The following is a 14381-nucleotide window of genomic DNA, read 5'->3' as shown; positions in this document are numbered from 1 at the left end:
GCTAGTACTCCAGTCATCAGTCCCGCTATAACAGAGTAAGTCCCTACAAGTAGAAACTTGAGGGACAACTTGGAAACAAATCCGGGAGAGAAAAATGTATAATCAGAATTTTAACTGGGAATATTAAATAATAGGAATGAAGAATCGGCGAAAATAATAAGGCTCTGTGATTTCAAAAAATAGCTGCTATAACAGAAACAAAAAAGGGCAAAAACAGGTAGCTTACTCAGGACTGGAAAAAATAAAGCAATTAGCTATAAAAACTGGAATGAAAGAATAGTAAAATCACGAAGAAACATGAAAAATTAATGTTCGTGTCCCAGAATTAAAAGAGTAAGAATCTGAGTACATATTAGGACACGGTGCATGGCGCCATCTTGCGTCAATGACTGGAAGCATATGGCTACCTTCAGTATGGCTGAAGATAAAAACAAATAAAGAAGAAACAATTATTTTAAACATGCAAACTATTATAGTGAGAAAATATTAGGAAACTGTGCCGAAGAGAATTTACTAGAGATAGAAGAAAATAGAATGGAAGAATCATCTATGTAACATAATAGAGAAAGCAGAAGTCTGTTGGAAAAAAACTTCGTAACACACTTTTCAATAAACAAATATATAATCACTGCAGTTGCTTGTCAATTTTTTGCGAGTAGTGCTCTATCCAATCTTAGTTAAATTGAACAGTTTGGGAAAATGTTACAAGCTATTAACTCAATGTTTAAATGTTTGGGAAAAATTATGGAATTTATGTCCTCTATTTCATTTAATTTTTTTTGAAGGCTTATCATATTGTTTGCAATGATGTGACTCAATGGAAAAATCTTGGCCCTCATAAAGTCACATGAGTTCAAATAGGAATCGTGACAATCAGGATAACGTGCACATAAACCAACACGAGAATTGTATAGCACTGCGGCATATTGCATCAATCACTGAGGTAAGAGGACACGGTGTATGGTATAGCATGGTGCCATCTTGTTTCAATGACTGGTCAATTCATCATATATATGCGCAAAGATTAAACGATGGCTACCATGTGCCGCAATTATTTATCCACAAAGAGTTTTTGAAGTGATGAATGTTCGTAGAAAAAACATATGTTGAAGTGAACTCGCTGATGTTCCAAAACTGATTGAAGATGTTGGCTTTCTTGGACTGTCGTTTTGTAGGAATAAAACGAATTGCAAATAAATCTGAAATGTGTTCGTTGTAATAGTTTTATTTTTTTTCCGACAAAAACATGCAAATGAGCTGCGCAAGTAAACTTTCCAGGAACCACTACAGCGAAGTTTCAAGGACATTGGTGAACTTCGTTTTAATTGGAATGGTGTAATGTGTGAGCAGTTAGTATGTCGCCAAGTAGCACTTCTTACAGCATGCAGTCTTGATTTGTCCTGTTCTTGCGCATTCATTTGAGTGATCAAAACCCTTCCTCTTGGTTCCTGAAGATATGGACCAGAAATATTCGTGGAGAATTAAGTACTTTACGATTCCAGCGAAACGCGTGAAAAATGAAATAAATTAGGATCGTGAGTAGAGGAACTTTTTTTTTTTTTACCTTACTCGTTATTTCTGACATGGCAGTAGTCGTAGTGACACGGAGTAGCAGCTTTGTCCTTTGCATGCAGAACGAATCACGTAATGATCAGGAAACGATTGTTTCTTCTGTGATGCATTCCAATATGGACCTCAGTAAAGAACGATATTCATACACGTTCGCCGCACACGCTAACAGCCTCAACGAATTGGGGGTCAGTTGTATGACCTTTTTCTGCAGCAAACAAAAATCAGATGATTTGTTTACTGCATTTCTAAGTATGCAGTCATTTGTTTCTTTTGTCACGCGCGAATGCTTTCAGAGGATCGTTGAATAAAAAGAAGAAGGACGCGTCCTTCTTTTGGAAAGACCTGGGTCCAGACTCCAGCAAACGGCGAAAAAAACGCAATAATCACGATTGTGCTGTTTAAGCCTTCTCTTTGTTGCAACGACTGTTATCACATCTCCCAACATTCAATTATTTGTATGCTAACTGATCTTGACCGCGTGTCCAGTTCTTTATGGAACAGCACAACGTATTATGTTGGATAACCGGAAGTCAGTCAGGAGATTATTTTTTTTTTTTTTGTGATTACTCGATCAATATCTATAACGATTCCTCAGCTAATGAAGGAGAAATGAGAATTTATTCCCCTTGATGAATGTGCAGCCTTAATGGAAGTACTGTTATATTATTACATAACAGGTCGTTATATATTAAAACCACGCAAAACGACTCCACTCAATGGGAGATTTCTCTGCTGGAAGCAGAGAAATCTGTCTTGTGGTTGTTTAACACGTTCATTGCCTAATCGCGCGATGCGAGTTCTCACCAAACGGCCGATCACGCGTTATCGCCGCTAACTAAATAAAAAAGATTTGGCCACCACACGAAATTCCAATTTTCAGCTTGGCAATGAAAGTGTTAAGAGTTTATCTTCTGGTTTAATGTCGTAAAACTGTTTCAAATCCTGCCAATTTTTAGTACTTCGTCTCCATTTTTCTCGCATTCTGTTAACATATTTAGCTATTTATTTACTGGTTGAGAAACATTAAAGAAAAAACAAATACATTTTATTATTTCCTTCTTGATTAAAATGGAAAATGAAGACATATATACAAAGAAATGTAAAGGAACACTTATAAAAATTTGTTTTTCCTAATTGGTATTATGTCACTTTAAGAAGAACAATATTCATATGTTTGTCTCAAGTGACAAAAATTCGGATTTATTCACTCCTGATTGGTTGTTGTATGCAAATCACAGTAGGTAGATATGTTGCAGATAAAAAGATACTTCTCTTTGTAAATTGTCTGTTACATGTCATAATATATTGGATTTACTTTTATAGGCAAGTGCAAATTTAATATGCGCATTTTTGTTCTTCACGATTATAGTTTTATAAAACAGCAGAGAATAGTACTGCGAGTTTTACGAAATGTTGCGTCGTGCACGATGAACCACATCTAAAAATTATTGTGCGCCATTTCACATCAGAAATTATTTTGTGAACTTTTGTGCAGATTTTAAAGGTAATAGATTAATTTCAATTTTTTAAACTGGCCCTATAATGGTTTTCTAAAACCTTTTTGTCATTTATATTGTGAATGACAGTATTTCTCTATGAAATAATAGATTTAAATTAATTAATCAAAATATCGCTGTGCTCATCAAATCTACGATATCAGATAATCCCCAATCGTCATAAAAACACTATTCAATGATTTGACACAATAACACAGCTAATATGAAAAACGAACACAATCTTTATTTGCAAAGACGCAATCGTATAATAATAATTACAAGTTTGTTAACGACACCAAAGATACAAACGTTTCATGAGACACACACACGGACGAGATATATATACATACAATCATTAGAGTTGGAAAAGATATCCAAAAACGTACCAAACTTTGTACACTTTATCCGAACATCCAGTGAGATACTTTATGCGGTGTAATGAGGGGAGAGGGGGTCGTGGGTCTCACCATAGATGCATTTATTGAATCAGGAGAGGGATGACACAAGAAAAAGTGGAAGACTAGCAATGGACTGACCCTGGTCCCTTTACTGCTGTGGTGTTTTAAGTCCCTGCATAAAAATGGAGAATTCTCTCGCCAAAAACGTGACATTTGTGGATGGGGATGTTAGCTGGCTCGCATCAATGGGACGCTCCGTATACGCACACAACTTTATCTTTAATGGGACCACCGTCATGAGGTATGTGTGGTAGAGCTTTTGACCCATCCCATGTAGTATTTACATGACCACAGTACACAAGGAGAATTCCTCTACCTAAATTATTTTTAGTGATAACTTTCATTAATTTGCGTATACATTGTTTTTGTGCTGAATATGTATTTCTTAGATTCGTTTAATAAATAAGTAAATACAGTCCAATGTTAGAAACGAAAATGTTGTATTCAGCTGCCGTCATGAATGATTTTTGATATCAAGTTCATTGATCATGAAGTGAAGTTGGCGCCATCTAGTGTTAGAGATGTAACGCCTATTGATTGGAACAGGTGAAATATTTACTTTGTAAACTTCGTCATAATCCACAGCATTGTCTATCACCGACGCCATTTTTCCATTGTTGTCATTCGGGAAATACGTCATTGTTTCACGTATAATCACTTTATATCCAGCACTTTGAGAGGACGGCATGTGTTGAGAACATTGACCGGATTGATTTTTTAGTAAAAGCTGGAAATGCCGAGGTGTATGAAGTGGCAATAAAAAAGTTGTTTTTAAAATTTTTTTTTTAAAGATCTCTCCATGAACAAGCAAAACACTAACCAACATTCAGAAATAACTGCAGTTTAGAATTACTATAGCATTCATCAACATGATAAGTAAAAATGTAACAAGTCTTATTTGCATCCGCGCAGGAGACTAGCGTATGTGTGTGTAGTTTCATCAACGATGCTGAAAGACCACAAATTCCCACCCCCCCTTTCTCAGTTAAATTAGCTTTAATAGCAGGTTTTGGAAGCATTACGTGAAGATTTTTATCGCTTGGTAGGTGCCCACTAGAAGTAATTCAACACTTTTCGTCTAATACTGCAAGTGCATTGTGGTTATTCATCCCAATTTTCCCCCCATAGCGAAAATTTTATTTTAAAGCACGCACAAATTCTAATTGTAAACATTCTATCACTTTCTCTACGCCTACTTCTAAATTTAACATTTCTAGAAGTACGAAAAGGTATCTTGTTCGTACACTAAGTATTTCACACATTTCTGTATTCCTTAGCTGCCTTCAGCAAATGATTTCCTCTTCTTTCAGCGCGCCCGTGCACACACACACACATACATAGGAGTCTGAGATTGCGCAGTAAGCTATATGGTTTTTTTTTTTTTTGTCTCGGAGGAAGGAACACAGCAGGACAAGCGCTGACCAAGGCATTTGGTTCGAGATGATATGATACATGATATGTCTGGTGCGAATAAATGAAGGCATGACGCAACAATGAATGATCACATGACAGGAGAGGTGGTGCATCGAACAAGAAAACCAACTAGTCCACTAGCTTCATCATGGCCGCCGTGGTTCTAATGTGTGAGACAGCTGAGTCAGAAGTCGCTGATTGTCTATTATCCTTAAATTCCTGTCGAAATAAATAGAACAACAATTAACTCGCATCGCATCATCGACATTATAAATCACTAACGACTAATTTAAAATTCTCTTTCTTTTAGTGGTACGTTAAGCAAAATGACTGAATCTGTTTTTCAGAGACCTTATTATGGTTTCCAATCAGACATGTTTCATTAGAACTCAAATAAGCAGCGCTACTTACCTAATGTAGTTCCTGACGTCTTGTTGTGCCTTGTTAGGAGGTGTATCTAGCACTGAAAAACAAAGGAAAAAAGTGCATTGTTCTAATGAGTAACTAGGAGTTAAAGACCTAGAAGGTTGTGTAATCATTTTTAAGAAAATATCATTAAATTCTAGACATGTACCCTCAGGGAGTGTACAGGATCTTATGAGTGTATTACATGAAAACGTTACGTCCCTATTAGTTTCCAATCAACAATTTTCTCCCAGATTAGCCTGTTATCTGTCAACCTTATTAGATCTTATATGTCTATCTTCTAAGGCACCTTTTACTTTCAATGTTATTACCATTAATGCCATCTGTTGAGTCACCTAATTTTACTCAGAGGTCTCCAGTCTTTGGTCAAGTGTTTTACTTCTAACCCAGATGTCGGAGCCATAAGTTGAAACTGGTTTCAACACTGTCTTGTATACAGCTAATTTAGTGTTTCGACTAACCTTTCTCTTTTATTCCATATGAATTATTCAACTGAATTCCTACAATATTAACTTTACTAATGCTGTCGTCTATTTATAAACTTTATTTCCCATCTTCACTCAAAATTGTGCCTAAGTAGTGAAATGTTTTACTTGTTCTGTAGGTTCTCCATTCGCAATGCAGTTGAGGTTTCCAATGATTCTGCCTATTTTCGTACCAATTTATTTTACAACAGTTATTCAATTTGTTAAGGATTCCCTGACCAAATTGAATAAAATAACTGTCATATGCCTTTTACAGATCTACATTATATTCCCATGATTTTTTAAAGTGAAAATTCTCACATAGTTTTATTTACCTTTTTATATATGGATACTATCAAAGCTCTATTCCAATCATCTGGAATTCATCCCTCTGTTAGGCCTTCTGCAGTGCAGCCACTGCAAGAAGGCCTGACAGAGTATCATCTACTCCTGCTGCCTTTCCACATTTCAAGTATTCCTGATTGCATGCCTGTTGAGCGTTTTCTACTACTGTGCTGTCACTGATTACTTTGAAAAATTGCTAAATGAAACAATTATTCCATAAATTAAGGATATCTTTTTCTCCAGTTTTTATGTTGCCTTTATCATATTTAATTTCGTTTACAGCACTTTTACAGATATTCTGAAGGTTTCTTCAACAACCTTCAGAATATTTTGCCATCTTCTTGATATTTATTTTCTATGTTCTTACCAAAGTTTCCCATCACTTTTGTTTAGCTAGCTAGCTTCGCTTTCTTACATTTTCTCTGTATTCTCAAAGAGCACAAGCTGACTTAGTTGCCAGGAACTTTTGGTATGCTTTCTTGTTTAAATTAATCCTTCTGCCTCTTCAACTTCCTGTGTCCACTATGGGGTGTTCTGAATTTTCTATCCTTACAACCTCACCACACGCCTCTGTGGCTGAATGAATCGATGTTTTCTTCAGAGCTTGCCACTGAATCTCCAAGGTTAGGTTCTTGTTTTCAGATTCTTTCATTTCTTCTTCAATTATGTTTGTGTACTGAGTCTACAGTTTACACCTGATAGATGCTGAACCTTGATTCATTTTAAAACTTTCTTACGCACTTTTCTTTTCAATATGAAATTCAATTTTATCCTGCTCAACATATATATAAGGTACAAATACTTATTTGTACGTTCTAATAAGGTACAAATACTTATTTGTACCTATTAGAACCTCATAGGTACAAATGTCCCACTATCCTGCATCACTCTGCTTTCCAAGTCAATATAAATAAAAACTAATCATGGCATTTAGCATTGTTTTAAAATCGACCTAAAAAAGATGGAGTGAGGTTTCTTGTTTAAATTAATGCTACTTATTTGGGTTTGAAGCTATCGTGCTTTAGTTCCTGGCCAGATGAGGAAAATGTCATTCGGATAATGAAAACATATTTGGGTCTTGTATTATGTGGATAGTTTTTCTCATCCGGTTTAAAGCATTGATGGACTTTATACGCACAGCTGAAGTTCCTACGTAGACTTTTCAGTGGCGACAGGTTCACTTCCTTTCATCGGAGACTGAAATTAATACGCTTACCATTTTCAGTATAACACAGGCTTTGTACAGGCATGAACTGAAACAGTACATGCCACTTTGTACATCAGGCAAAAACGAAGTATCATCACAACCCTTAACCAGAGGATCTGACACAGATCAATTACCCAAGCTATCTTCATAAAACAGTCAAAAATGGGGACATCATTTTTTGCTTAAAGAAATGAATCTTCAAAGCTATCCATAATAGGACAAGTGAGCACGTGTTAGAAGTTAAAGATCTTCCTTTTGTCAATGTTTCTGGATGGATGTATTTTTTTTTATCAAGGAATAATCTAGCCTACTCAATGAATACTTGACGCTTTCTTTGCATGATAATACATGCTTTTAAATTTTATTTATTAATCTGTTGTTCATATTCAGTTCGCGTCACCCTTCTGCGAGTGGTGTTTTTCAACCGTGTCGAATAATAATAAGATTATTCCAACTCAATTCATGGAATACGATGCTCCATCAGTATTCGAAGCTATTCCTCGACATCCGCTCACGTTCTTCATAGTGTATGGTGATATGATAGTGTTTATTTTATTTTATTAATTGGCTGTCTTCCGGCTTTATACTTAGCACTGTACCAAGAATCGTCCAACTGATTGAATGTCAGCGGTTGTTCATTTGTTGGCGATGACTTGTTGACAAGATAGGTCGATGGAAGATTATAAGACTTAATGGGCTATAAAATGGCAATATAAAACAAAGAGTAGTCTGCAGAACGGAATATTAAACAGCGCTGATGCACTTAGATATCCTACTTGTGTAAAATGAGATATAATATTACCTGTTAAAGGTTTGAAGGGAAATATTCAGTTGTTTGCTGGTGAGGCAAATTTGAGTAGAACGTGGTACATCTGTGCAATGTACAGATGGTTTAGGAACGGTTCCGATGACGACTCGGATATTATTTGTCCAGGCGCTGGATCCGAAATCAGTTAGCCACCTATAGAGATCCTTTTGGAAGCTCGAAGAATCACTGCTGTTCTGAGATGTAAAGGGGACTACTTGCGAGCTACATTTACCTCTTAGTTATTATCATGAATTACAGAAAAATACGGCCGTTTGTAGTGAGAACCTACTGTTATCAACTTCACCAATAGGGAATGCTACTTGACTGCTCCCTGAAATGCCCCTCTATAGCTGTTGCCGACTAAACATCAGTTATTAACATTGGCGAAGCTGTCGAGATGCAAAGATAGTTGGGAGCCAAAGGCGTTGCTGGAGAGAAATATCATTATTAAACACAAGAATAATACTAGAAAGAATAAAAAGACCAGTAGTTAAGAGAAACATAAGCAGGATTTAGAGGTAGCATATAACGTATAGAAACACTAAGAATAATATTAGAACGGTACTTAAATCTTTATATTCACTTTGTTGATTTAGAAAAATCTAAGAGCATTTTTAACATGTTAGAGGAAATAGATTAAAACTGATTTTGTTTCTAAACATCAAAAGAAAACTGCAAAGCTTTGTAAATAAATGTTTAAGAATTCTACACATAAAATTGCCAAGAAAGAAGATAACTAATAATGTATTACACCAATCAGAGAAGGATAGGGACTGTACTAAGAAAACCTGAAAAAGTCAAAGCAAGTGTTAGATTGGAATACGCAAGGAAAGAAGGAGACCAGAGAGGAGTAGGAGAAGAGCTCGGGAAAATTTGGATACAGCTTAAGATATAGGCACGAAATAGACTTAGATGGAGATCCGTGGTTGAGATCCAATGGAATGGAAGAGGAATAAGTAAGATATTAGAATTATCAGGAATAAGAATGAGGAGTTTTGGAATTGCTTGGTGCAATCTCGCCAAAAGTTATAGGTATTAGTGAGACTTGGCTAGCAGCAGATGATAAATGGAAAGGGGGATGACTTGCGGCCAAGAAGATCGTTTATTTGAAGAAGCATTATGTGAGAGCAATATACAAATCAACAGGGCAAAATATATAGTTGGGTGCTGCTATAATCCGGGGAGGGACAGAAAATGAGCACTAATACAGATGATCGATTAATTATTATTGGGAACTTTAACTACGGAGACACAGATTGCAAAGAGAAAAAAATCACACAGAAGAAAGGAAGTGGGATTTGTTCGCCTGCTAAGAGATAATTACCTGAAATAGCATGTGATGGGAAGGACTCGTAAAGTGTTGAATCTGGTCAGGATCAGATTTGTCCGTAAGTTGGTTATGGACAAATCCGATCTGAAATTACAGGGCAGGCGATTATGACAAGCTTAGGACGCAGTTAAAGCATCAAATCTGCAAGAGAAGAATGGGAGAAAGGAATGTCAACTGTATACCCAAGGCCAGGAGTATAAATCAGGTGGGATTTAGATGGATGAGTAGTATCATTAAGCAGGAGCTGCGAGGAAAGATTTTATGAAGGGTGTATATAAGAAAGGGGACGAATGTTTAAGAAAGGAAAAATCAGATTGAAAATAAATTGGCGAAAGAACTCTTTGGGATTTCCTTTGACCTACTGGGCTATGCGCCAAGTAAGAATGTCGGTGGTACTGAGGTGACGAGAACTGATATTGTAGAATCTCAATCAATATACGACTTTGGGATTATCAGTTCGCGTACGATAATGTGCAAAGGAATTGTCATAAGTTATTAAGTCTCAGATCTGGTCAAGTCCCAAGAGAGAGAGGAAGCCTCTACCCAAGGCTGCAGTAGAAAATTTATAGATCAGTCATTATCGCAGAAGTGTTGATCGAAGAAGACAGAATTCAGGAATAGATGAATAAGAATGTGTACGTACTCGGAGAGGGGATATGGCTTTTTAAAGGGTTGATCATAAAGGGTTCTCACTATTATAAAAATTTAATTGACTGAGTTCGATTAAGGGAACAATTACTTTGCAGAGACTTTTGACACAATATTACGCGGAACTGAATTACACAAATGGCTGATAATCGTACCAAAGAATACTAAATGAAGGAGAAAAATACAGGAAAAAGGTAACCAGTGGTACCGCAAAGCTCTACTGTTATATACTATATCATGTTTACATAAATTGAAGGGGAAACATTCGGTTGCTTGATGGTGATGCAAAATTGGGTAGCGGAATAGTTAATGAAGGCGAGAGTCGAAAGATAACGGGTACTAGTTTAATTTGGAAAAGCAAGTTACACATTTTGGAAATTGATGAAGCATCGGGAGACAGAATTATTGAAGTTAAGAATATATATTGCTAAGGTGGCCAAGGAAGATCATAGAATTACTTTGTTATTGATGAAGCTAAACACTATTAAACAGAAATAATTGTGATTGTCTGCAAAATACTAGTGATAGATGGCGTTAGTGTAGATGATGAAGATGGAAGCCTGATGAGTCTTTGGACTCCCTGGAGGGTTTACGTAATAAAAATAATAAAGAAGTTACCATTCCTTGAAACTGCCACATCTGGAGTGGCTCGTGAAAGTTGGTTAATAGGCTGAAAAGAGGGGATATGATAAATGTTTCTAAGTTACTAAACGTTTTTATTGGATCGATGGGGAGGAAATATTTCAGCACTTAGTTGAATGAGCCTAATAGGTATCGTGTGAATAGTGTCTTATCTTTGTAAATATCTACTATATGTAATATTACTCTGTAGTACAGATTTTCCTGAATGAATTTTGAAAAATTACTGCACTATTAACCCTGTTCAATAATGTTAAATTCCTTACAAGGAAAAAATTATTCAACGATTTTGAAATTATCCTTCTAATAAAGTTTGTGCATATATACACCCAGAACTTATTACGTTCTGATTAGAAAAGAATGGAGGAGACAAAGTTCAACCGCAGAATGAATTATGAGATATATTGACACAAATAATTTTTCCCTCCTTGCCATACCAACAGGCATAGTCGGTTACAGTCACACCGTGGGTATAAATGTTTATGACAGTCTTAGATGAATTTCACTCATGGTAATACCGACGCTTGATGAGTTTGGGCTCTCGAGTAGAGTTTCTTTATTACTTAACCCTTTGGTGCACACTATTGGTCCTAAGATGTAACTCTCCCATAAAAGATTTATACTTTCTGGGAAGGCCTACACATTCAAAATAAAAGTCTCAACTACCTCTACTTGGGAGGAGTTCAAGTCTGAAATGGTGACTGTTATGACGTGTTTTATGTGGCACAAAGAATTATAAGATCAACTGAATTATTGTAGGAACGGTTTGTCTTTGGCTTGCATCACTGGGAGAGACTAGACCTATATAGTTGTAATATGAGTTTACACAATTATTGGAAATATGAAGCTGATATCCCACCAGACATTGTGGTAATATATATAAAATAAAAGAGCTTAAGATTAAAACATGTGGAGGGATTAGCCTAAAAACAAAAGGGAGGAATCACTTACCCAAGGGTTGACTTCGACAGTGTCGGAGAGTCCGTAAGGTCTGAGCAATCATGTGCTGAAACAAATTAAAAAAACTGTTAAAACGGTATAATTACATACTATTCTTATTGAAGAAAAAATCTCAGCTTGGATGTCAGAGGAGGTAAACGGTTTTAATCGTTCAACGTGATATTATTACCTTGCTTATCGTAAGCAGCAATCACACCCTTTTTGTTTGTATAGCCTTACTTTCCTGGATTATATAACCTCTTAGCATAAGAAAGGTACACTTAGCAAATTCTCTTAACTCACAGAAAAGTAAAAGTTCAGATATGCAGTAAATCAACAGATACGTCTGCTATAAAGTGTAGCACTCTCTGGCAACGGCGTTAAATTTGTCTTATTGTCATCATCAGCTATATAAATAAATCTTGAATGGTAATACAAAGTAGTGATCTTTCCATTTTTCTTCTAAGTAGCCCTCAACTTGTCAGTAAAAGTCCATGTTTCACTTCCATATATCATGACTGGAAGTATAAAACTGTCCAATATTATTCCAAAACACCTTAAAAGAAATTCTCTTTTAAGGTTCTTCAAGGTTTTTCCCCCCACAGCTACCAAACGAAGTTGAATTCTTTATAACTTCTTCACAGCCCCTACTGTGATATTTTACCCTATGTAAACATAACATTTGAAACACCAGGAAATAACTTATATTTAACCCTTTCATTTTTATTATCTTCAATTCTCTGGTCATTTCTTGAAGTTCTTCTGCTGAATTGCCTAATGAAACAATGTCATTGACAATTCGTACATGATTGAACTCTTTCCTCGTTTACAATTTTTCCATTCAGATTTTCAGAAATTTCCTCAACGGCTACTAGAAATGTTTAGGCAGAATGGCATCTCCATGTATATAGATATTTTTTTTTCAATTCCTTGATTTTTAGCGCTTGGAAAATAGCTAACATTGATCCCGTCTCAAATTCTTTACTGAAAATCTAAAACCCAGGCTTGTGTACGTACATATCATCAGTAGTGATTTTCTGAATCCTGGAGGAAGGCAAAAACCTATTCTTTTTGAAATAATTTTTTTTGTAATAAAATGTGTATTGTTGAAAGGAGGCTGGTTGGGGGATAATTTATAACATCTGCCCCCCCCTCATTATAGTTTTTATGAAGGATAGTATTATGCCAATTGCTTTGTATTTATCTTCCGTCTTAGGCAGGATGTATGACTTTTACTTAGCATAGTTACGACTGGTTCACCACCTTCTTTCAAAACTTATATCGATATCTCTTCTTAACTTGTGCTTTTCCATTTCACACTGAAGTTCTTTTAAAAATAAGGACATCTTTTTCCTCCATTTGAAGTATTATAATTTGATATGGAAAGTTCCTCCTCTTCTTCGATCAGCACTTCATTTTCACCTTTAAGTGCTGTTAGTTTATTTTGTTCTATTATGAGTCCGACTTTTTTCTAATTTTTTTTATATAGCCCAGACAATTCTCTTATCTGTTTTATTTTCTCTTCACTTTCTGAGAAGATTTAGCTTTTCTTTCATCCGTTTCCTTTGGTTAACTCCACCAATCTTTAGTAAGGTTTCTGTTATTATTAGGCAGTTTTTATCTATACAGACGTAACGTTACTTTGTCTATAATTAAGAAAAAGCAAGCAGGACATCCACTGGTTTTATAACGAAGCATACTGCTGTGTATATTCCTGTCATAACGTCCGATCTTTTTTTTTTTTTTTTACAGCATTTGAGATTAACTAAATGTTTTGTTTTCTGTCTTTTAGCAGATGATGATTCCATACAGGACGAGGAAATGAGATACAATTAAACAGGCATGGAGATGTTAAATGAAATAAAAGAATTTGTGCTAGTCTCCAAATTAAGATTTGTTTTCTTCTGTTTGGTAAGCCGGATAGTTATCATGCGAAGAAGACAAAGTGATGACTACAATTCACCGGACTTAAAGTACTAAATTTGTCTTGGTGTATTTTATGTAAATAATTTACCATAAAACAAAAAAAAAGTCTTAGCCACTCCAATGCAATTTGGAATTGTCCCATCTTCTTCTTCACCCATGGTCTATGCAGACCGTTGGGGCACTATAAAGGTGACAGGGCCCAACATGCTTGCTCCACGTGTTTCGGGATCTTCTTTAGAAAGGTGGAGAACGAAAAATTAGTTGATATGCAAATAATTATGCTTTCTTATCATAACAGCTTCTAAAAGCTGTTATGAGAATACATTTCGTGCAGATGTAACTGTCTCATGATATTTATTTGTAATGATCTCATGCAACAGTAGATTCTCTTTTAGTCTTATTTTGCTTTTCATTCACCCTAAGGATTAAGAGGTTTCAAGAAAAAATTGATCTAAGTGTGAACAGCAATATGTACGTGCGTATCAATGTAGACCATTGATTATAATGTGAAAGAAATGAAAAGTAAATGTCATTGTAACGTGAATGTGTCCTGTTAGTGAATGCAATTATCAACAGGAATGAGGGGAAGCCGTTTGATTTATTTTTATGCAAGTCGGAAATCGACTGATAGATTGGACGGCGACATTTAATTTTCATAAATCCAGTATCTTACCTACTAATACTGAAGAAGTTTAGAATGGTTAATAGTT

At 35.6% G+C, this 14381-nt stretch overlaps 1 protein-coding gene across 1 annotated transcript in view; it reads right to left on the bottom strand.

Moving 5' to 3' along the window:
- Positions 1-3292: 3292 nt before the first annotated feature.
- The window catches only part of Epac (Exchange protein directly activated by cAMP), a 154027-nt gene continuing 142938 nt past the window's right edge, over positions 3293-14381 (bottom strand). Inside the window, exons 24-26 of the mRNA XM_090394136.1 lie at positions 11758-11812; positions 5351-5402; positions 3293-5158 (exon numbers count right to left, since the gene is read on the bottom strand). Coding sequence (XP_090250262.1) covers positions 5086-5158; positions 5351-5402; positions 11758-11812 — 180 coding nt within the window. The 3' untranslated portion in view covers positions 3293-5085. The remainder of the gene's footprint in view (positions 5159-5350; positions 5403-11757; positions 11813-14381) is intronic.

This window comes from Typopeltis vanoorti, chromosome 6 (genome assembly GCF_054136105.1).
Source record: "Typopeltis vanoorti isolate ZY-2024b chromosome 6, IOZ_Tvanoo_1.0, whole genome shotgun sequence".
In the NCBI taxonomy this organism is placed as follows: domain Eukaryota; kingdom Metazoa; phylum Arthropoda; class Arachnida; order Uropygi; family Thelyphonidae; genus Typopeltis; species Typopeltis vanoorti.
Note: the sequence above shows the minus strand (reverse complement) of the source record. Positions and strands in the feature narration are given on the sequence as shown.